The 23,324-nt window shown below is 63.5% G+C and overlaps 1 protein-coding gene across 8 annotated transcripts in view; it reads left to right on the plus strand.

Annotated features, from left to right (window-relative positions):
• ITPR1 (inositol 1,4,5-trisphosphate receptor type 1) overlaps nucleotides 1-23,324 on the plus strand; it is a 195,667-nt gene that overhangs the window by 58,047 nt on the left and 114,296 nt on the right. For 5 of the 8 annotated variants that reach the window (XM_045856743.1, XM_045856740.1, XM_045856741.1 and 2 more), the window contains 8 exons: nucleotides 8,668-8,783; nucleotides 14,493-14,579; nucleotides 16,243-16,401; nucleotides 17,648-17,746; nucleotides 18,663-18,746; nucleotides 18,842-18,988; nucleotides 21,059-21,154; nucleotides 22,458-22,502. In XM_045856743.1, coding sequence (XP_045712699.1) covers nucleotides 8,668-8,783; nucleotides 14,493-14,579; nucleotides 16,243-16,401; nucleotides 17,648-17,746; nucleotides 18,663-18,746; nucleotides 18,842-18,988; nucleotides 21,059-21,154; nucleotides 22,458-22,502 — 833 coding nt within the window. The remainder of the gene's footprint in view (nucleotides 1-8,667; nucleotides 8,784-14,492; nucleotides 14,580-16,242; nucleotides 16,402-17,647; nucleotides 17,747-18,662; nucleotides 18,747-18,841; nucleotides 18,989-21,058; nucleotides 21,155-22,457; nucleotides 22,503-23,324) is intronic. The other 3 variants (XM_045856742.1, XM_045856747.1, XM_045856748.1) reach the window with 1 other exon arrangement.

Below are 23,324 nucleotides of genomic sequence, written 5' to 3' on the forward strand. Positions count from 1 at the left end.
TCTCGTGGGTGCCTGGGGTTGCTCCCGGTGACTTCCTTCACGGCCGTCAGGCTTCGGTGCCCCGTGGCCCTGGCAGCTCCCTCCGCTCCTGCCCGCCCGCCCGCCTCCCCGAGGCTCAAGGTCCTCATGACTTTGGGGATTAGCGTGTGGGCTCGCAGGCACTTCACACTTGAACTCGTGTGGTGAGGCTTGTTTGGTCCCCACCCTCTGGCCTGTGGCAGCCGTTTGCTTTTATCCAGGTTCCTGCGATCCCTCCAAGCGTCGCGCCACCGGCAGCTTCAGGAGGAAAGGGGGGCCTGGTTTTGGAAAACGTCTTTTGGGACGAGGCGTGCTGTCACTGAAGAGCGCTGACCCCGTCTCGCAAGGGCTTGTTCTGTGTGTGGAACATCTTCGCCGAGCCCTCAGGTGTGGGTCCCGCCGGCCAGCCGCCGGCCGCCGGTGAGGACACGGGGCCCCGGAGCACAGAGGCCAGAGCTGGCCCTGACCGCGAGCCTGTGCCCCAGCCGCCCTGTGCACAGAGAGCGGCAGCACCCCGAGGTCAGCTGCCCCCCAGGCCTGTTTCCGGTCTAACCTGCGTGGAACTTTAAAAGCGAGGTGGCTCCTCCTGTGTGCATCTGTCGGTCGTACTTTTTATCTGACGAGTGCGTCCAGCTGTTCCTCCTTGGGTTTCGGGGGGTTTGGCAAATCAGACCAGGCTACCTGTGTGGTGGCCCCGCCTGCCTTGTGCCTTCCGTCCTCTCTTCCTCTCTCTGTCTGTCTAATTAGAACTTAAAGAAAAGTAACATTGTTTAAACGCGATGAATGCTTGTTTGATTTCTTAAATTATATATGATAAGAAATATTGGTAACTTTTAAGACTTTTTAAAGACTTTTATATAAAAAATTAAACCTGCGTACAAGTCAGGAGAATAGTGAACAGTGTGAAGAACCTCCCTCCATGTGCCCCACATGCACGTCTGCCAGCTCGTGGCCACCCGTGTGTGAGTGAGTGAGTGATACTGCAGTGAAGTGTGTGCACACGCACCTTAAATGCCCAGCTCAGTGACACTTCCTGTGCACATACACCCGCACCCCCTGCCCGAGACAGTGCCCCCTCCCAGTGAGCCCCCACCTAAGGTCTCCCCACCATCTCTCTGTCTGCGGGTCAGTTGTGCCTGGTCCCGAGTGTCCCCCAGACGGACGCACTCAAGGGGCGTGGACTCCTGTCTCGCCTGGCGTGTCGGTCACCCGCGTTGCTGGTGGGGGAGCAGCGGGCCGGCCGGCGTGGCGCGTACGCGCAGAGTGTTCGCTCCGCGCCCAGGGTCCGTGCCGGGGGCTTCGAGTCGGGCACTCAGTTCAGCCTTTCACGTGGGTGGGCGGGTGGGCGAGCCGTCGGGGTTGCCGCCGTTCCGCAGGCGGGAAACGAGGCCGCAGAGATGGTCGTCGCCCCCGAGCGAGCACGACTGGCGTCCGTAGCCCGTGACGTGTCCCCAGCGCTGCAGTGGGACTCCCGGGAGGCACCTGTCTCGGAGGCCTGCTCCCACACTCCCCCCCCCCGACCCCGCCGTCTCAGGCCCCGTGTCCCTGCGGGGGGGTGTCCGGTTTCTGGAGGAAGACGGGTGAACAGAACTTCGGGAAGCTTCCAGGGCCACTCAGCTAGCAAGCAGCAGCGCCAGGCGGAAACTGGGTCCCCAGACCGCCCGTCGTCTGGGTTTCCAGCGTTGTCTCCGGTGCTGGGGGGCCACTGTTCTCGCCCTCGGCCGGCGGAGTGCAGTCTGTCCATCAGGCCCCATGCCAGCTGGGGCTCGGGGCTGCGGACCGTGAGCCGGGCGGTGGGGCAGCCGGCGGGAGGACGCACGACCGCCAGGGGCTCACTCAGAGCCCTGGGAAGGGCGCCGGCTCCGTCCAGTGGCCGTCCCCTCTTGTGGCCGCACCGTCCATGTTGCCCCTTGGCCTCCATGCATCCTGGGCAGCGCCTGCCACTGTCCCCACCGGTGGAGCGACCGCAGGTGCCGGCGCCCCGGCTGCCCTGCAGGCACTTGTGGTCTGTCTCCGGGGCAGAGCTGATCCACATTCAGTGACCTTTGCCAAGAGGCGAACATTCAACTGGCGGAGCCACAGGAGACGAACATGGACGTTTCCCCCCGCACGTCCCGTTCCTGCGTGGGTTTGGAAGGGTGGTCCGACAGCCGGGAAAGGCAGAGCGGCCCGGGCATCATCGGCCTGGGTTTCTTCTTCTGTTAATGTGTTTCTGATGGACACACGTTCAACCTCTGACGTTGTGCAGACTCAGGGTGTGCAGCGGGTGAACACGACACACCTCTCGGTCGTCGTTGTCGCTCGAGACATTGACACGTCTGCCACGTTCCGCAGCACCCTCGCCGCAGCGGTCGGAGTGAGCAGGTTCCGGTCCCAGCGAGTCTGGTCTGGCCACCACGCGGGGGCACCGCACCTCCACTCACGGCTTGTCGTGAGTTTGCCCCGTACACAGCCTCTGTCCCGAGTTTCCCAGCCACCTCGCCGTCCTTTGTCTCTCAGACACAGTGTGTGTGTCTCTGAGCAAACAGGCCACGGAAGGGTCGTCTGTGGCCCCAGATGGGAAACGTCACCGAACTTCACAGGGTCCCCGTCCTGGGACAGGAGATCCGCGCGCCACAGACACGGGCACGCGGGTCCTTTGTAGTTCGGGGCAGGCCGCGGTTGGAGGTGGGGCGGGAGCGCCCCGGTGAGCTCCCACGTCAGCCGTGTTCCCGCCCCTGCCCGGTGCCCATCCCCTCCCTCACCAGCCCGTCCTTGCCTTGCTGGCCGACCTGGACGGGGACCGAGTGGGGAACAAGGAGGCCGCCGTGCGAAACTCCCGGTGTGGGCAGACTGAGTCGGGAGGGGCCTTAAAGTGTGGACAGTGGAGCAGTTCTGTTTTGCTGCGTCTGTTAACCTCGGCTTCCTCGGTGAGGGATCAGCAGCCCGCCTTCTCCTCGTTAGTTATGTAGTCTGTCTCCACTGGAACTTTTATGCAGTCGTCCCTTACCCTTTTCCAAACACGGCAAGGTGTGAATAATTAACACCTCATTTTTCCTAAGTGTAGCTCCCTCGACTCCGCCCTTGGCTTCCCCCTGTACAATGTCGTGTTTATTACACTGGGGAGCGAAGGCTCAAAACCCTGTGGATTGTGGGTCTTTTTGGTCACCACCTTTCAGGTCACTTTTTGGTCGCTGGGGCGGGTTTGGAGAGCTCGGATTCTGCGAGCAGGGACTGAGTGTGTCTGGTTGGTGGCTGCACCGCCAGGCAGCGGGTGGGGTGAGAGACTATGAGAGGGGCACCGGGCACCCCGAGGGCAGACAGACCTCAGCGTGGGGCGGGGGGGGCTAGGCCCTCGGCTGAGTGCTTCTCCTGCCTGGGTGCTCAGCTCACCCCTCCCTGAGCTCCGTGGCATTGAGGCGGGCGTGTGGCTGGTCGTCACGGATGACAGTCCTGTGTTCGGAGCTGGCGTCCTTCTCACGGCCCTCTTCCCTCGTACCTCTTCCTGCCTGGGCAGGTGAGCCCCGAGGACCCGGGAGGGATTTGTTTGCAAACACGCCCACTAGCAGAGTGGCTGGGTCACGAACTACAGGTCACACGTGCTTACTTACCTTGACTGGCGCCAGAGCGCTGTCCCCCGTAGCCGCACCCGTCTGTGTTTCCGCCCCAGGGACCCCGGGCACAGCCAGCTGGCTGCCCTTGTCCCTCTGTGGTTGTAAAGTGACAGCCCAGTGGAAATGGAAAGGTGATCTGAGCACAAAAGGGTCCTTCTAAAAAGTTAAATATTTTCACTGCTACAAGCACAACCTTTAAAACGAGAAATATTGGGGGCTATGGGGTGAACCGCTGCCTAGGCACAGAGCTTGCTTTGCGGGGGATGAACAGGTTTTGGGAACCCACAGACCTGGGGGGCTGAACAGCACTGGGAATGGGCCAAATGCCACTCAGGGGCTCGCTTTGACATGGTTACTTGTATAAGAATTAAACCTCCGTGACAAGTGACAAAGGTTGATCACTGGTAACATGTAACGGGCAGAATAAAAGTAACAGCCTGGGCTCTGGCGGCTCCCCCCGTATTCTCACTTCCCAGGGCAACAGTTTAAAATGTTTAACGTTCCCTTCTGGTATTTACCGCTGGCTTCCAGCTGCGGAAGCCTCTGATGCCTGCAGATCCTTCCATTTAAATATCACCCCTGACTTCCTGTTGTGTCAGCTGAGCTGGGCTCACAGACGGTCGGTGGTCGGCCGGACGCTCACGCTCCCGGTTCGGCCCCAGCCTCCCATTAGGGCCCCAGCCTCCCATTAGGGCCACGCCGCTGCTTGCTTCTGGCTGGAGCGGTCCTCAGCCCGAGGTTCTCCTGGCTGTGTAAATGTTGTCCGCCGTCGGGCCAGAGACACACTAGGTTTTAATATGCAGCTTTCCCCCGGAGTCGGCGGTGTCCTGGCTTTCTCTGTTTGCTCGGCTCTTCCGTAGCATTTACCGAGTCTCTTTCCCTCCGAAAGCCGTCTGTGTCCACGGGGGAGGGGCGGGCAGGGCGATTTGTCCCGCCTGTTCTGCAGCCCCTGAGCCCTTGGTCCCCCCTCTGCCTCTGGTGATGACGTGCCCTGCACAGGGTCCCCGTGGGTCCCTGAGCCTTTCTGGGCTCCTTGGGGTGAGCCAGCTTGCTCCCCCCTAGTGCCCCTTCCCCGAAGACGTGTCGGGTGCTGCCCCGTCTGTTAAGGTCCCACCGGCCCCCTCCTCTCCCCAGCTTCACTTGTTGCAGCTCTGGAGAGAGCTGAGTTTCACAGTAGGTAGTGGGGGGGTTTTCGTTTTTCTTGTGTTGTTTCTTTCCGCCGGGGGATGGGGGTGCGGAAAGGGAGAGGAAAGGCCTTCATCCCCCCAGTGAAACTTTGAGTCCAGTTCCAGCTTCGTCAGCCTCGGTAGCTGACGTGTTCTCCGGGTTTGGACTGATCCCCCAGTGCAGATGGAGCGGCGTTGTACCCGTGAGCTGCCTGCTCCCCCTCCCGCTCCCGCTCCTGCTCCCCCTCCCGGCAGCCCCACGCGCCTGCGCCCGGCTCCCCCTCACCTCCCGGAATAACTGGCTGCTCCGCTGCTCCGGCCCACCCAGCGCTTCAGCTGGGCCGGTTCACGGGCGTTCCAAACGAGGCGTCCCTGAGGTGGAATCTTCGTTGGTGCTCCTGTGCCCCAGATCAGCCCTCCCCTCCTTCCCGTTCCTCTTCCCAGGGTCCGCCACCCACGGAACTCGGCGCCCCAGACGCCTGAGCTGCACCAGGTGCTTGGGGCCGAAGGCCGCCTCTGGCAGCACGTGGGCCCCTCCCCTGCTCTGCTCCAGACCCGGCCTGCTCGCTCCGCAGGCTGGGCCGGCTTTGCCCACAGCCGCCAGCCCATCTCCAGGCTTTGTGGGGGGGGTGCCCGCGCTGGTGCCCCTCCCCCTCCCACTCCCAGTCAACACCAGTCACTCTGTGCCCCTGTGGACTTCTTGTGCCCCTGTGGACTTCTCGTCCCCCCCAGCACTCTCGCTCACTGTGACTCCTCTCGTGTCTGTGACTAGTTCCCCGCTGTCCCCAGGATTGCATGCAGAAGCTTGTGCGCCTGGCTCCTTGCTACACCTTTCTCAGCACCCAGAACTGTCCCAGGCACCCAGGAAGCACTGCAACACATAGTTGAACATGCACATTGGCTCCTGGGAGGTCCAGGGGGCTCAGGGCTGGTCTCGGCCCCAGAGCACCTGCCTGGGTCACCTCTGGAGCCCCAGGCATGGACGTATGTAAGTGAGGAGTTCAGCTGCGGGTTCGCGGAGCGCACACGACCGACGGCAGCTCCGTCGTCTGCACGGCCCGTACGCTCACGGCCCGCTTCCCAGACACGCGGGGGAGACCTGCTCTTCTGGTGGCCTTCTCCTCTGACCTGGGCTGCAGAGGCAGGCCCACGCACCTGCGGCCCCTCTCGCCCTTGGGTTCTCTCGCCCGTGCACCGCCTCGTGCATTTCTCCCAAGCGGGCTGGGCGCCCTCTCTGCAGCCACGTTCCGGAATGCCGTCCGAACTGTGGGGGCCCCTCCCCCACCCCCGTCCACCGCCCGCCCTTCAACAGGGAGCCCAAACCCTCTCTGCAGCCGACTTCTCCCGCGCCGGCCCAGTGCGGCGTCTGCGAAAGCCTAGGGATGTTGCAGAGTCATTTTGTGAAAGCTTTACAGTTCAGTGTATTTGTCAAGGGCCTAAAATAACACTTGTCGTCAGCTAGTCCCGTGGTGTTTCTTTGGAGTCAGATCGAACCACAGCGTGTGCGTGCACGCACACACACACACACACACGTGCACCCCCCCCCAGATGAGTGGTGTGCCTCGTTCTCTCTTGGATCCCCTGCGTTTGTCAGTTCCTGTGTCCACCACGGGGCGGGGACCCCCCGGAACTTTGGTCTCACCCCGCTGCACCCCCCAAGCCGCAAAGGGCGATCGGAGATGCTGAGATGCAGACTTTCCGAAGGTGACTTTACATCGCATTTGAATTGCTTAATTTAATTTTCGCTGTGCATCCGTCGCTAAGCAACGGGGAAGACAGGCTGAGGTCCGCGAGGCTGACGCGGTGCGGTGCGCGTGTGCTGGCGTCTCTTCCGTTTTTGAGGATGGCCGGGTGTAAACGGGCCTCGCCCTGGCAGTGCTCGTGTCGCCCACAGACGTCGTTGGCGTGGAGGTGGCTGCGGTCGCCTCCGTTCACACTGTCCCCTCAGGGACGTGCGGTTCTCTGAAGTCCTGGGCCCGTGCCGGGGCCCTTGGGTGGTTGGTTTGTTCGGTGGGTGCTGGGCGGTGCTGTGGGCCGTGGCAGCGTGGGTGCCCTCCGTGGTGGCCTGGCGGTGTGGGTCCATCCTCGTGGTTCCCGGGGCCGCTTCAATGTAGCCCCATTCCGGAATGGAGACCCTTTCCCTGTCACCCTACGACGTGTGTGGAGGACCAGAGGAGACCGTTTTACTCGCCACGCCTTGGTACCGATCACATGTGACCTTGTCGTTCCGTTTGGTCTGCGTCCAGCAGGGGCCCTGGTGACCTGAATGTCGGGAGTGCAGTTGTAGCTGTGTGACCGTCACAGAGCCCCCGCCCGGCCCAGACACCACCCTCTGCCTCACGGTGAAGGCCGGACGCGCGGCGCTGGCCTGTAGTGCCACGGCCGTGACAGTTCATGGGGGAATGGTGGGAAAACTGTGTCTCTTGGTGTTGGCATCAAGTTGCCCCAACACAGTAAGTGACAGTGACCTGCGGCTTCGGTCAGCCTGTGTTTTAACAGGTCTCCCACTGAGTCCTTGTTCCCTGAAGACTAGACAGTGTCTCCTGCGGGCATGAACGTACTGTCAGCTGAGGGACTCTCTCCGGAGATGGTGGTCGGCAGTCAGGTGACCGCCGGTGACTAGGTAGCACTACTTAGTGAGGAAGGACGTTGCAGAGAGTGGGGGAAAGTCCCTCCAGGTCCACAGCTTTCTCCTGAACAGTATCAAGTACTTGTGTGGGGCCGTGTGTGGTGAAGGTGCCCCCCCATGAGACGCCGGGGCGAGCTGATGCGAGGGAAGCCTGGGTCCGTGTGCTGGGCAGCAGGCGAGCTCCGGTCACTTCGAGGTGGTCGGCGAAGGTAGGAGGACTGGGTGTCGCCCGGGTCAGGGTCCCGGAGGCGCAGCTGTGTTAAGGGACCGAGAGATGCTGATGGAAACAGTCACGAGGAAACGGCGGCGTGGTGTCCTGGCGGTCCTGTTACGTGTTTTTGTGACGTCGCAGCTGGGTGACTTGGGAGCCCTCAGCCGTTGTGCTGGGGCCACTTGTACGCAGGGCCCTGGGTAGGGCCGCGTGCGTCCCCGCGCTCCTAAACTAGGGAAGGACGTGCGACACGTGAGCCCGAGGGGCCAGGATGCGGCTGGCTCCAGTCCAGTCCAGTCCGGAGGGTTGCACCCGCCCGCCCCCCGCCGTGGCTCCCTCCGAGTGAGCCCCTCTGGCGCTCCCTTGAGTGGAGCTGGACCAAGGAGACGGGCCCATGCACGAAAGTGCCCGCGTGTGTTGGCTGGCGCACAGCGGGGGTGCTGGTCCTCACATCGGCCCATCCGAACGGCGAGGACACGGCGGTGGGGCCCCGGTTCGGGCTCTGCGTCCCAGCCCTGCCACCAGCCGTCTACGTGACAGTCGACTTACCCTGTTTTGCCGTGTATAATGCACACCCGTGGTTTTGGCCCAAGTTTTCAGGAAAAAAGTCTTTCGTTTTAATCTTTAGTTAATTTTATTTATAGAAACATAACCGATTATCGTATTCCAGTGTATTATTTTGCATACAGATAGGGTTATTGCTTTCTAGAGTTCCTTCTGACATACAGGCATAAAAAACGTTTACATCCGCACGGAACGAGTCCGACCCACGTGCGACGCGCATCCTCCCTTTCCCGTCAGGGACTTGGGGGGGGGGCGCACATCGCATGTGGCCACAGCGGTGGTTCCTGAGAGCCTGCTTCCTCCGCCGGCACCGCGCGCTGAGAGCCGCAGGCCGGGGAGGGCGGTGAGAGGCTGCGTGCCTGGCCGTGGGGGCTCGCTCACGTGCGGTGACTGCCCCGGCCTTCCGTGGTTCCCGGGCGGCGCCTACCCGCCTGCCCGCCCGCCTGCCTCAGTAACGTGGCGTGTTGTCGGCCTGTCTCCCTGCAGATTGCCTCTTCAGACTCTGCCCCATGAACCGCTACTCCGCCCAGAAGCAGTTCTGGAAGGCGGCGAAGCCGGGCGCCAACAGCACCACGGACGCCGTGCTGCTCAACAAACTGCACGTACGTACGGGGCTGGGGGCCGCGCCGCCGGGTCCGCGGGTGGGCGGTCGTCGTGCAGCCCTCCCGCTTGGGCTCGGGATGGAAGGAGCTGACCCTCGGGAGAGATGGGTCCCAGTCAGTCCCCAGCGCCACGTGACACAGGCGCGAGGGAAGGACAGGGCTGCCACCCTCAGGGTGCCACCGGCCCACAGTGAGCGCACAGCTCAGCAGCTGCCCGCCTCCCCCAGCTGGGCCCCGCCTCCCCCAGCTGGCCCCCGCCTCCCCAGCTGGGCCCCGCCTCCCCCAGCTGGCCCCGCCTCTCCCGGGTGAGGGGCACGCCTCCCCCAGCTGGGCCCCGCCTCCCCCAGCTGGCCCCGCCTCCCGGGTGGGGGGCGCCCCTCTGGTGGGCTCGGCGCCCAGCCCCGCCACCCGCGTTTCCTTGCAGGTTGGTTGCTCAGCAGCACCGACTCAGCGTCGGGCCGCTGCCGCACGTTCGGTCTGTTCTGTTGTGGAACTGCTTCTTCCGGCTCCCCCTGCGCGGGGACCTTTGCCTCCTGCCTGCCTCAGGGAGAGCCTCTGACGGGAGGGCTTGCCCCACCTCCCTCCCTGGGCGACGCCCCCGCGTGTTCCCCGCCGCTGCGCACCCTGCCGACATCGTGCTCGGCACGGGTCGTAGTCGCAGTGGCCTTCATCGGTTCCCTTCATTACCGGCTGTCGCCCACTCGAACGATGGCACCGCGAGAGCAGGAGCAGCGTTTGTCTGTCCACAGTGTGTCCCCAGGGCCTGCAGCAGTGTCCAACACATAGTAGGTGCTCAGGAAGCATTGCTGGCTGACTGAGCGCAGTGCCAGGTGCTGCAGGTGGAGCTCTGACAGCGTCCTGGCCCTCGGGGAGCCTCACTTACCAGAGGGGTGTGGCAGCGTCTGCAGGCGCCCTCCCCACCCAGGGCACACCCCCAGGCTGTGGCAGCGCCCTCGCGGCCCCCAAACCCCCCCTCCGTGTGAGTGCGGGTGGACGACGTGTGGTCAGGGAGGGCTTCCTGGAGGAAGAGGAAGTGACATGCAAGCCTCGATCTGAGGCCCCTGTGGGAGTCGGAGGGTAAGAGAGGAAGAAACAGTGAATGAAAGATTGATTTGAAGACTTGAGGAATTGTATCAGTATTTTAATGGCTTTGGGGCAACCTTTCTCAACCTCTGCAGACCCATTGCCCCCTCTTAATGACAGCAAATGCGTAACTGTACAAATAGGAAATCAATTCGCCAGTGGTGTGACTTCCAGAGAAACAGCGAGGAAGCCCAGTCACTGTGCACTCTTGTGAGTTAGTGCGCAGGAAGCCATGAAGGGGGCGGGGCAGATGGAGGCGTGGGGGACAGTGACCCAAAGCTGTGGTTTCCCAAACGGTCAGCAGCTTGTGGCCGTGTTACCCAGGAAGCAGAGCACACTCTTCCCTTCACTGAGTTGCACTTGCGTTTGGGGAAAGTGCTCTGACTGTGTGAAGTGAGCCGTGTGGGACCGTGCCGTTGTGACCACAGGTCACGTGGAGTCAGGGGCGGGGCTCAGAGTGGCAGGCAGCTCCTCGGCCCTTGCGTGTCCGAGCAGACGCGCCGTCACACAAGCAGGCGACGTGTCCCCCTCGTGTGGGACCGTGCCGTGAGCTTTGGGGCCTCTGGCATCCCTGGCTCCCGTCCGCTCCAGCCACTGCGGTGGTCAGACCCCCCTGGAGTCTGTGTGGGCACGTGGGGGTCTGGCTGAGGGGCTGGGGCGGGCGCTGGGGCCTCGGCTCTCAGGGGAGCTGTGCAGTGCGGGGTCCGAGGGCCGCCTCGGGGGAAGGCCCAGCCTCCCCTTTTCCGTAAGAAAACCATTGTGTTCGATGAGACCCTGCCAGTACCTTTCCAGCCCTCCCTCTCCCTGTGATTTCTGCAGCAGGGCTGCGAATTCAGGTTCACAAGCAGGAAGCGAGTGGGAATAAAGGGAACCTGGGGGCCGGGTTGCTAACTGCAGTGTGCCAGAGTGCGGGCCGCAGGGGACAGGCCACCTCCCTGCCGTCACTGCGCGGGAGAGAGCGTGGGAGGGGGCCAAGAGCTGCCGGCAGGCCCTCCTCCCCTTTGTCCGAGAAGCGGAAAACCTATGCTGCTGCGTGTCGCTTCTCACTTCTTAGAAAATGTTGGCAACTAATTCAATTAAAGTTTAAAACACACACTCGACTCAGACACAGTCACAGCTCCGACTGGGTGGTGTTTGCTCTCCTGCCCCCTGCCAGCGCCAGGGCGCCCACTGGCTTTCACAGCAGCCCCCTCCTGCGAACCCACTGAAAAGCCCTGCACGGCGGTAAGTGCGGTCCCGGAGGCGAGCAAGAACTGAAGCACAAAAAGAAGAAAAAAGACAGCTGTCTGTCATACGGCTCTCGGACTTGGGCAGAAAGCCAGCAGGGAGCCAGCCCCGATCGGGGACGCCCAGGCGGCCCTGGCCCGGCCGTTGAGTCCGGTGGTTCCGGCTGTCCTGCTGGCCTGGACCGGCCTTGCTCCCCACGTGCCGGTTTTAGCGCGGTCATGCATGCCGTATTTCAGGCAGCCGCTTGCCTTTGGGGGCGGATGGCCAGTCTCCTGCGGGTTTTCGTTTTTATTTTTGTCAACTGCTGTGCAGGACCCCAATCAAAGGTCAGATTATTTTAAATTAATGCCATTTAAGGAATTCGTCGTCTAGACCACTTGACTTCCTTCTGCCCTGGATGTGGCGTGCACCCAGCTGTCTGCAGGGGGCGACCTCTAGTGGCCGCTGACAGCCTCGCAAGAGTGACTCGTGGTCCCCCCGCGTCTGCGGCCTGCGTCCCGCCTGCGTGGCCCAGCCTGCGTGGCCGGTCGGTGGGAGCCTTGACTCTTGTGTCTGGTTACATCATCCAGGGCTTGATGATCTGAAATAAAGAGCCCTTCCCCGCAGTTCCAAGGACCTCTCCACAGCAATTGCATCATGGTTTCTCCGTGTCTGAAATAGAACATCAGGAGGCCGGCCTGGGGTCGACCTTGATCTCGCTGAGGGAACGTGGTGACGCCGTGGTCGGGGCGGCAGCGGAGACTGTACTGTGGAGTGCGACTCCTCGCTTAGGCGCTGACGACGGCCCTCCCCTCCTGCGTGCACCCGTGTGTCGTCGTAACCAGCCAGGTCCGGTGGCGGCGGGCTTGCGCGTCCTCTTGGGAGGACACTCCCGAAACAGACTCGCCACGCCAGAGCCAGGCCCGCTGAGAAACTTCCTGGCGGACTTGGGCGGTGGTCCTGTGGAGCGACGGTGCTGGGTTACAGTCGTCCAGGGGGCCCCTGAGAAAACACGGGTGGGGGTTCGCTCAGCCAGATCTGGTCCTTGCCGGGGGCGGGAGCGGCCTCGGTCCGCGGGCCAGGTGCACAGTTCGCACCTGATTTCCTGTCCGCCCTGTGCCTCGCCTGTGGGACCTGAGAGTCAGGATGGATGGTTTGGTCGGAACGCCGGACCGACAGTGCCGCATGCTCGTTAGACCCCCGGCGGCCGCGGGAAAGGCTGGGGTTTGGCTGCGTGGAGGGAGTTCTCTGGGGACTGAAGGGGACTGCGGGCTGGAGGCACGCCGTGTCTGTGTGGAAGGGGGCTGGGTTGGCGAGTCTTCTCCTTAAACAAGGAGTACGCGCAGGAGGGTGAGCTCCTGGAAGGGTCGTGAGTCTCACGGAAGTGCCCACCTGGTCGTCGTCGTGGGGGGGCTTGGCCAGCATCCAGCTTTGCAGCAGTTTCCGGTCCAGCGCTTGGTGTTCAAAGAGAAGTTCGCAGACGTTTGTCCTCCAGCTGGTTGTGGCTTCTGTTCCGATTTTACCTTCCGTATGCTTGTGGACGAGAGCTCTGAGACTCTGGAGCTGCCGTTCTGTTAGCCTTTAGTGCAGAGTGTGCCTTCGGGGTGACTGGTGGGACACCGCTCCCCGGCTGTGCCAGTGCCGTGGGGTCGGCACCTGCACACTCGGTCCCAGCGTGGCTGGGGACTCTGTCTCTTGGACTGGCGTTCCCTAAGTATGTTTTACTGATTATGCTAACCCAGTTGCCCCACTTCCTTCCTCCCTTTTCTCCCCTCCACCCTGAGCCCCCTCCCCAGCCACGTCAGATCAGTGTCTCTCAGACCGAGAGCAGGTCTGCGAAGACTTGCCCTGTCAGGCCCTTGTCTCGTTGAGGCCCGAGACAGTGCTTCGTGGCTCTCTGAAGACGAGTCTTCTCGGTGAGCTGTTTGGAGCAGAGAAACACGTATCACTTGTTGGATATGTTTTATTTTCCCGATGCTATTGATTTTCCTCTCCATTGATGTATCTCCTTGAACTCTGTCTGTACTGGCTGAGAACTGCTTCGCAGAAGAACAAACGACTTTGTACAAAGTATAGGCCCCCTCCTCCTCCTGTATTCTGTACAGGCTTTGTTTTTAAAGTTCTGTGCAGGGCCCATAGGTGCTGCAGCGTCTCTGCCGGGTGTGGGGGGGTAAGCACAGGAGGAAACGGGGGAGGGATGGGACACTAAAGGATGGTGTTCCCGGAGAGGGAGCAGCAGTGACCATGTCCAGGGCCCTGGGGACACCAGGGCTCGCCGTGGCTGTACCGTAATTAGTCCTGGACGAGTCCTGAACCTCGTGAGCGAGGAGGAGGAGCATGCTAGGAACTGGGCAGGAGCACACGAGTGGGCGTCCGGGTTGACCCCCCACCCGATGAGCTGCTGAGTCTCGTCTCCAACTTGACCGTCTCCGCACGGCCCGGGGAGAGCCTGTCCCCTGGGGGCCCTGTCCTGGCGTGCTCCCAGGACCGCCAGCACGGGACAGGTGCGCGATGAAGAATGGAGGCTCAGGTGGTGGCCCCGGGAGACTCTTCTGGAAGCGCCGTTCAGCCTCACCGTCTCCCCGGCCTGCCGAGGGTGCGCTAGCGATGCCTCCCAGCCTCGTTTGTCACTGTGTAAATCCGGAGTTGGCCCAGGCGTGGCCCTGAGGATGGTTTCTGCTACTGCATCGATGCGTGGCTTTTAAGAAAAGAGCTTCTTAAGCAAAGTTTCAAATATACACAGAAGTGGAGAAAGTAGTATAACAAAGCCCTTTCGTATCCGTCATCCAATTAGCTTCGCAACGTCTACCAAATGTTGAAATCTCTCCGAGTCTGATTCTTCTGCTAGGAAATTGGGATAATGAGCTTCCCCTTGAGGGAGCTCTGCGGAAATGAAATAAATGATAATCGATGTCCATAATAAGAGCTGACACCCCGAGAACGCCACCATGGCGGGCTCCGATTCCCGTGGGGCGCCGTTTTTGTCCCTGTCTTGCAGAAGGGGAAACTGAGGCACACACCTGCTCAGTAACACCCTCCCGGTCACAGAACTGGAAATGGCCCCACACCAGCATTTAAATTCAGTTTGGTTTTGCTCCAAAGCTTTAGAGGAGGACTTTTACATGTCTCAAGAGGGTTATACAGATTCCCCCCGACCTCTATCCTGCTTTCTCTGAAAATACGTGAGCGTACGCCTTAATCTTACCCTAAGCCGGTAAGTCCATAAATTCCTGGGAGGAAACATGCGTTTCTGAAAAGCCGAAAAGACAGGTGCGCAGCGGCGAAGGGTTGGGCGCGTGGGTCCCGCTCGTTTGCGTAGGTCCAGGGACGCTCGTGCGGACGGCCACCTCGGCTCCGCATCCCGGCGGAGGACGGCGGCGGGGTCGTCTCGTGGTGACCTCCTCCCTCTTCCGCGCGCAGCACGCCGCAGACCTGGAGAAGAAGCAGAACGAGACGGAGAACAGGAAGCTGCTGGGCACCGTGATCCAGTACGGCAACGTGATCCAGGTAGGCCCGCGCCCCCCTCCCCCCCTCCCCCCTCCCCCCCTCCCCCCCTCCCCCTCCCGAGCCGGCCGGCTGCTGCCTCCGTGGGCTGGACCCCGGGCTGTGCAGTGCCCCCTCAGTGCGAGAACCCGCTCCCCCCCCCGCCCCCCCACGGCTGATCATTGGAGATGTGTGCGAACATCCCTGCGGGAAGCTTCCCCCGGAACAGCAGCCTGGCTGTCACAGCCGTGTGTCACTTGCGCCCCTGGGAAGTTCCTGCCTGGTGCCAAGGGGCTTCCTGTGACTTTTCCCTCTGGTCAGCAGAGGTGGTGGGCTGTGCCTGGGCCTCCAGACAGAGCCTCGGTACCCGGTGATCTCTGGAGCTTTTTCATTTGACCTGGCGATCCGATGCCACCCAGGACACGGCGACGGGGGCTTTGCTTGGGAAGCACATCCGGGTCTCTCCTGGCAGGAAAGAGCCGGGGGTGGGGGAGTGGGGGGACGGTGGGGGAGTCCAGAGCCGGACGTGGCCTCGCTCGACTCGCCCGGTCCGCACGCCACCTTGCCCACGCACAAAGGGTCGGAGCCGTTGCCCCTTGGGTTCTCCCCTGTGGGAGGCTGTGCTCGCTCACTGCGGCGCTCTGACCGCAGCGCTCTGACTGCAGATGGGACCGATGACGCCCCCGTTGGGGGCGGGGCGGTGCCACTCGGGGACGCGGGGAAGCTGGACATGCGCGTGGGCCACGGCAGCCCTCTGGCTGTTCCTCGCGGGCCCTTTGGTGCGGGGAGAGCGGCGTGCCAGTGTGCCTCGAGGTCCCGTGCGGCCACTCCCCTTCGGGTTTTGTCCCGTTGAGAGTGGGGGTGGGGGGGGCAGGCGGGCTCGGCTTCATCGCGGGCCGGCCCGGGGCCTTGGACCCTGGAGGGCCGACTCCTGAGTCAGGCGGGAGCGCGCGGCCCAGACCGAAGATGAGAGGGCCCCGGGGCTCTGAGCACACGCCTCCGGCAGCCGGCAGCAGAGGCTGGGGGTGCCGCCCCCCATCTCCAGGGCTGCGCAGGCTTCACCCTCCCCACCGTCTCCTCTCGGAGCCGGAGCCGCCGGGAAGCCTCCACCGCCGCCGCCCCCGGGCCAGACCGACTCCGCGACACGTCCTTTCCCGTCCGGCCCTTTGGTTTCTCTGTCCCCTTCGTGTGACCGCTACCTAAGACGCAAGAACGCGGTGCTCAGAAATCCAAGGTGGAAATCCCCAGCGCTCACAGTCTTGCAAATGAAAGGACTGTGCCCCATGGGGTCACCCTGTAACCACACTGTTTCTTGGGCTCAGCGACGCCCGTCCCCAGCCACCCCCTCTGTGTGTGTGTCGGGGTGTTCCCACGGCTGCTGCTCAGCCGCTGGACTCCGGCCGAGGCCCTGCCGCCAGCCCCCGAGGTGCCAGTGGTCCGGGGTGCCCTCGGCCAGGGCTGTGCAGGGAGAGCTGGAATGGTTCTCCTTCCCCTGCTTCTGCGCCTTCGCTCGGTCTTCCTTCTTTTCTTCAAATCATCGCCCACCTCGGGCCCTCCTGGGGTTCTCCGACTTCCCAGGCAGCTTGGGGGGGGGGGAGGGAGGTTTGATCCATGTTTCATGCGTCTGGGAGGACTGAGGAGACTCGGAGGCTCGCTGACACCCGGCGCGCTCTCCCGGGGTCCTCAGCTCCTGCACCTGAAGAGCAACAAGTACCTGACGGTGAACAAGCGGCTGCCGGCGCTGCTGGAGAAGAACGCCATGCGGGTGACGCTGGACGAGGCGGGGAACGAGGGCTCCTGGTTCTACATCCAGCCCTTCTACAAGCTGCGCTCCATTGGGGACAGCGTAAGTGCGGGCCGTGGCCTGGGGCCCCATTTGGACTGCACCAGGGTCAGCCCGGAGAGCCCGAAGGGCAGCAGCAGCACCACAGGCTTCTCCTGGGCAACCAGAGGCGGGCAGTCACCATGGAAACCAGTGTTGGGGAAACAGACGGTGGGAGAGGCATGCACCCTAAACACAGTGGCTGCCTCTTCCTCCCGGGCGACTGAGAACAGCCTTCCAGCGGCCGCTATCTCGGGAACGTCCTGGAGGGCAGGGCTCGTGGGCGGGTGTCCAGGGCGCATCTGCCCGTCTGGACGGCTGGTGGGCGAGGAGCGGCGCTCTGGTTTGGAAATTTCTTTGTAGAGAAGGATGGAGAACAGGGTGGGGGCGGAGCGGGAGGTAGAGAGGGAGGTGGGAGTATCTCCGTCCACCTTGTTGGGAACCGGAGACCACCCAGTGGCGTGGGCTCCGCCAAGGTGTCAAACCAGAAACCGGTGAGCCTCACCCCTTAGGGGGCCCATTAGGTCCCGTCCCCCCGCTTCCCCAAAGTCACACAAGCCCAGGCGCTTGGCGCGAATTCCAGTCTCAGCGAGGCCTTGGCTTCCCTGTCCCGCAGCCCTGCCCGCTGGGCTGAGCCGTCCTGGGCGAGGGCGGCGGGCTCGACGAGCCATCCCTGCTGCGGGCAGCCGTGTCTCTCTGTGCGTGGGCCACGGGATCGGTGCAGAGGCTGCGGCTGTCGCAGCAGAAGGTGGAGCGGGATGCGGAGGACCGGCGGTGTCCCACGCACAGCGGGGATGAGTGTCGGTCTAGGGGGCGCTTGTTCGTCAGGAGGGTGGGTGTCGGGGGCCACGGAAGCACGTGCACACGCGTCTGGGTGACGGCCCTGCGAGAAGACGTGCTGCGCAGTGCGGCTTGTGCGCGGGGGGGCGGGGGCGGGGGCGTCTTCGGTCAGCCATGGACGTGCGGCTCTGGTCCTCGGGGTCTCAGTCTTCCCTCGGGCGGCGGCCGTCTCCGAGGCCCAGTCGGCGCAGTAGACGCTTGTCCGTTCCCCGTGAACGGGGACCTCGGCAGCCGGCACCGGGCAGTGGCGTCCATGCTGGTCCGGCCGTCCCTCGGGGCCCAGGCGGGGACCGTGGACGTCACCGCGCAGTGTGCCCTGCCGGCCTGGACGCGCCACGGCCGGGGGTGTTCTGAGGATGCCCGGCTGCCCTCCACCCAGGAGGGACTCCGGACCTGCCTCGTGAAAAGCTGTCCCGCCCCTCCTCTCCAGGTGGTCATAGGTGACAAGGTGGTGCTGAACCCCGTCAACGCTGGCCAGCCGCTGCACGCCAGCAGCCATCAGCTGGTGGACAACCCCGGCTGCAACGAGGTGAGTCGGGGGCCACGGCCTGTCCCTGCCGACGGTGGCTCCCGCAGTGACGTGGGCCAGCGTGCCTGCTCTGCACGCGGGGAAACCGAGGCCTGTGTCGGGGCCACCCAGGAGGCTGTGCAGGGCTGTATGACAGGTGTGGGGGGGGCAACTGTCACCCCAGGGTGCAGCGTTGGAGACTTAATGTCACTAGGGGATCGTTTCCCAGTTGATGAGGCCGTTGCAGGGAGCCCCTCACCGAATTCCCTGGCCCAGGGGCCCCTTGGTCCCCAAGTCGTCTTTTCAAGGAGACTGCCTGTGGCTCATTTCCAAGAGGGACACGCTGCTGGCCAGAGCCGGCCAGAGGGATGCCTCCCTTTTGGCAGTATATCTCCTTAGCCTCTAAGTTGGCCGGGACAGGACCCAGGACAGTGACAATGGTGACAGATAATTGTCTGAAGGTTGAGGGGGGCAGGACACGAGCTCTTGAGCCAGACGGGTGTGGCCCCGAGTCCCAGATGTGACCTGCAGCTCCGCTGGCCAGGCCGCCCGGGCATCCGTGTTCTGTCTGTGCCAAGGGCGCAGAGGCCCACCCTGCTTTCTGGACGAGGGTGGGGCTGCCGTGGGCAGTGAGGGCGGGGTCCCTCGTCTCACAGGGTGTAGGCGCTGGGCGCGCTCTGCCTTCGCGGCCAGTCCCACTTCCCACGTACGCGTTTTCACTGGGCCGGACTCGCTGGCCCAGAAGCAGTGACCTGGAGAAGGGCGGCTGTCCTGACCGAAGAGCAAGAAGCGTGGCCCCTGCGGTCCGTCCCGGCTCACGCCGCATCAGGGTGTCCCGCGGGGCCTGGGATCCCCAGGGCGCCAGGCTTCAGGGTTCGGGACCAGAGGGCCGGGTCGCGGCGAGGGGCACGGGGAGGAACGAGCGGACTCCCCCCAGGTGAACTCCGTCAACTGCAACACCAGCTGGAAGGTCGTGCTGTTCATGAAGTGGAGCGACAACAAGGAGGACATCCTGAAGGGGGTGAGTGCGGGCTGGGCGGGGGGCGGGCGGCCCGCGGGGCCGGCAGCCCGTCCTGACCGAGACCCGCCACCCCTCCTCCCGCCGCGCGCACCCAGGGGGACGTGGTGAGGCTGTTCCACGCCGAGCAGGAGAAGTTCCTCACCTGCGACGAGCACCGGAAGCGGCAGCACGTCTTCCTGCGGACCACCGGCCGGCAGTCGGCCACGTCGGCCACCAGCTCCAAAGCCCTGTGGGAGGTGGAGGTGAGGGGCGGGGCCCGGGCGGGGGCTGCAGCAGCAGCAGAAACCACGGCCGGGCCGGGTCCTTGCACTCACCTCGCCGCCCGGGGGGCCCCCCTCTCCCCCGGACGGACACACACACACACACCACACACACACCCCAACCCCCCCCCCCGAGCTGTGCCGGGGGCTCCTGGGGCAGAAACAGCCTCTCCCGTGGAAGCGAGCTCAGCAGGAACCGGGCGTTTCTGTCTCTGGGCCATCGAACCCTCTCTCCCTTCTCCTCTTCTCGCCCTTGCCGTTTCTCGGTCACCACCACACACACGCACCTGCTCCCCCCACCTGATACCTGGGCACTGGCACGCTGGGGGTTCACGAGAAGGTCACCGCCAGGTAACTGGTCAGTTAAGGTGGTGAGAGGCCCATTCCCTGCTGTGCTCTGCAGGCTTAGATGAAGGTGGGAGAACTTCCCAGTGGGGGGAGGGGTTCAGGAAGACTTCCTGGAGGAGGCAGCATCTGCTCTGGTGCTGATGGGATGCTGTGTATTTCTGGAATAGGCCCCTCACGTGAGACAGCTGCACGGAAGTGGAAAGGGGAGGCAGCCTTGGGGCGAGAGTCAGTAACTTGGGGGCTGGGCATAGCGTGGGGCGGAGAAAAAACTGCTTCTGGGGACCTGTACCTGTGGGGTCTCCTGTCCAAGCCAGAGGGAGCTGGGCTGTCACTCACAGGCAGGGGAGGAGCTTGGAGAGTTGTTCCCAGCGAGGGAGAAGCATCCCCCGGGTGCTGTTTGGGGAGGATGAGCGACCTGCTCATCATGAGGTCCGTGAGCGGAGGCGGACGGGGGGTTGGGGGCAACCAGACTGTGGGGCCAAGAAGAAACCCACTTGGCGGGTTTGCGGTGGAGGGGCCGGGGCTGGCGCTGCTGTGGGGGACTCCACCCGTCCCCCAGCGTCCCCTGCCAGTCCAGTTCTCCGCCCCAGCTGGCCGCCTCTCTCCGTCCCTCGCTGCCACCGTCGGATGTTGTTTTGAGGCCTACCAGAGCAGAAAGAGGGCACCCACCCAAGTCCTCACTTGGGTGAACCTGACGTGCCAGCCACGTACCGAGGACAAGGACGAGGACTCAAGCAGCACCCACGGGCTCCCGTGAGCCTCTGTCCAGGCAGCCCCTGAACCCCACCCCCTCCCGTGTCCAGGGGCTGGACTTGCCTGTTCTCTAACTTCTTGTGAACGGAAGCACACAGTACACAGTTTTGTTTCTTCCCTTCACTCAGCATAACCGCTTGGGATCCATTCACGGCATTACCGTAACAACATTTCATCTCTCCGCACTGCTGAGCAGTGCTCTGCCCCCACAAATGCCAGCCACCCCGGTCTCCCTGAAGTCTGATCTGCCTCCTCCACGCAGTCGCCCCCGGGTCCCCTGCCTGGGTTCTCCTTCCTGGTGCTGCCGACCCTCGAGGGCCTTCAGGAGGAGCCGGGACAGTCCCGAGGCCGCCCTGTGTCCCCTTGCTCAGCGGTCACAACTGTGCACACCGGTTGCCCACCCTCTGAGCACAGTCACTGCCCACAGCACACCCAGCTGTCCAGTGGTCCGTGGCAAGTTCACGTCTAATCGTTTACATCACCAGCCGCCAGTGCCGGCGATCCCACCGTGACCGGAAGCGGGAGCTGGGGCTCCGGGGGTGTCAGGTTGTGCACACAGGCCGGGGTGTGTGTGTGTGTGTGTCACGTGTGAGCTCTCCACACAGACAGCTCGTGCAGCCTTGCAGTGTCCCTCCTTACCTGCCGTGCCTCCTGTGGACGAGCTTCAGGACTGTGGCTGCTGCTGTGTGGCGATGGGGGCCAAGGGAGCGAAAACCGTGGGACTGTGGACGACGGCCCCATCGTGTTGTACAGAAACAGGACCTCGCGCCTTCACATGGTCGCGTTCTGACATTACGTTTGGCACCTAGAAGGGGTTCGTTGGAAGGTGCTGGTTTTTTCTGCCATGGTGTCCCTGCTGGGCAACGACTCGTGTGTGACATCGCCGCCACGGTGGCATCCTGACGCGGGCTGAACCTTCCACGGCCATGACCACGCCTCCTCCCCTCACAGGTGGTCCAGCACGACCCATGCCGGGGAGGAGCGGGCTACTGGAACAGCCTCTTCCGTTTCAAGCACCTGGCCACCGGGCACTACTTGGCCGCAGAGGTGAGTGGCGTCCCGGTTTTCTCCGTCACGCTGACGCCCACCCTTCCCTCCCTGGCTCGCAGGCGCCGGGTGGTTGGGGGCCTAGGGTGGGGCTCTGACATCTCGCTGCTCCTCCCGCCCTCCCGTTTCCTCGGCCTCCTCTCCCCACCTGCAGACAGCGACAGGTAACAGGGCTTACCGCCCCAGTCCTCACAGCGGTGCGCAGCAAGATGTGGGGAGAGCATGAGTGGGGGGGATAACGCCGTTCCCGGGTGCGAGCCCTGGCACGGCGGCCACAGCTCGAGGTGCAGCGCTGCAGGTCGGAGAGTTCCCGAGAAATTGGACTTTGTTTTTAAAAAGAGCGCTGATCCGGGTTGAGGGCTGCTGCTCTGCTCCTGAACACCGCTCTCCCCCATCTTACTCCCAGCCCTGCCCCGGGGGCGGGGGGCAGCGAGTGGAGCCGCAAGCCCTGGGGCGGGAGGAGTTAGGGGTTGCTCGAGGCACGGGGTTCTCGGCGTGCTTGGGGCAGACGGAGCCTGATGGCGGTGTCCAGGGGAGTGTCAGCGTCAACGGAGTTCACTTCACCCTCCGCGTCTGCCGAGGGTTCCTGAGGGCGGAGGAACTGGCTGGTCTCTCTCAGTTCGGTGCCGAACGAAGGAGCCGTCCTCCCGTGGGCCAGGGGTGGGGGCTCCTTCTGCACTGCCGGCCGGAGGGCGTGCGATGTGCGTTCCTCTCGAGTTCTAGCCGCACGCCCGGCGGCACCCCGTTGTCCGGGGCCGGCGTGGGGACCCTGCTTCTGCCGCAGACGCTGAGAGGCCCGGGTCTCGGGCACCGGCCCCGGGGTGCCGACACTTGCAGGAGCTGGCCATGTTGCCGTGTTTCAGAACTGGCGACCGAGACTGGGCTGGCACTGACGGTGGAGCCCCAGGGCTCTCGGGACCCCCCCTCGCCGGCTGTGAGAAGGGCCGGCCGGCGGCGGGGCTGCCGTGTGCGAGGGCGAACGTTGCTCTGGAGGCCACGGATTGTTACTCTCTCTCTAAAAATAAGCAGGGTGATTGGCAACCGGACACGGCTCTCTTCCTTACCCCAGGCCTCCCCCCGTCCTGTGGCTCGTGACCTCGTGCTGTCCCTCGGTGACGGGGAGGCTGTCCGTGTGTGGTGCTCGTGTGGCGTGTGTCGTGGCATGCTGGTGTCGTGACTAGGGGAAGGGACACGGGCCCGGCGGCTGGAAGACGCCCGCAGGCCTCGCCGCGTCCTGCAGGCGGGGCCGAGCGCTCGAGAGGCCGGCGGCTGCTTTAATTTCCCGATGATTCTTTCCCATCAGGTAGACCCAGACTTTGAGGAGGAGTGCCTGGAGTTTCAGCCCCCAGTAAGTATGGACGAGAGCTCTTGTGCTCCTCCGCTAGGGCGCGGCTGCCGCTCCGCAGCCCCCCGAGAGACCGCCGCTGCCTGCCCTGGTCGCCGAGTGCGGGGAAGGGGAAGCCCTCGGCTGCGCCGTCAGCCAGGCCTGGCCTGCTGTCCTTGAGGGCCTGCTTTCTGGTCTCCTGTGTTCTGATTGGTTCAGGAGCCTGTCCATCATGACACTCTGTGTGCTTAGTCAAGGGGCCACCTCTAAGGTACAGGCGGTCACATATCTCCTGGGAGACTCCTAGGTTGGCGACAGTGGTGGTCCTGAGGGAGCCGGCCTTTCACACACAGACGTTCTCTTCTTGTTGACCTTTATCCATGACTCGTTCGGGATTTTCCAGGACCGTGTGCGCGAGGTGGGTGGTGTCGTTTAGCCTGGGGAGACGACCCAGGTAGGCGGGCGCACCTTTCCTGCGAGTGACCCTGAATTGTCTGGCGGTCTGTTCTTGCTTTCCGCAGGGTCAGAAGTAGGCTTTGCGGCGTGGGTAGGAACTTTAACGTGGGCGAGATCCAGAACCCCTGGATCCCTCTCTGGAGGCACCGGGGGTTCGGGTGCCCACGGGGACGGTGGCAGAGGGCCGTGGGCGTGGGGAGGGCTGGGGGCGCGCTCCCTGCCGGTCCAGGCTTCACAAACACTCATGGGTTTGCTGCTCTGATGATGTCTGGGGTTCAGCAGGTGGTATCGGGGTGTTTTCCCTTAAAACACTGAACGAATCGGAGGCACATGGTTGGAGGGTGCTGGGCGGGGGCCACAGAGGGCGTCGTGGCTGGAGCGTGTCCAGCC

Source organism: Phyllostomus hastatus, unplaced genomic scaffold (assembly GCF_019186645.2).
Source record: "Phyllostomus hastatus isolate PE091 unplaced genomic scaffold, TTU_PhHast_1.1 phas_scaffold_129, whole genome shotgun sequence".
In the NCBI taxonomy this organism is placed as follows: domain Eukaryota; kingdom Metazoa; phylum Chordata; class Mammalia; order Chiroptera; family Phyllostomidae; genus Phyllostomus; species Phyllostomus hastatus.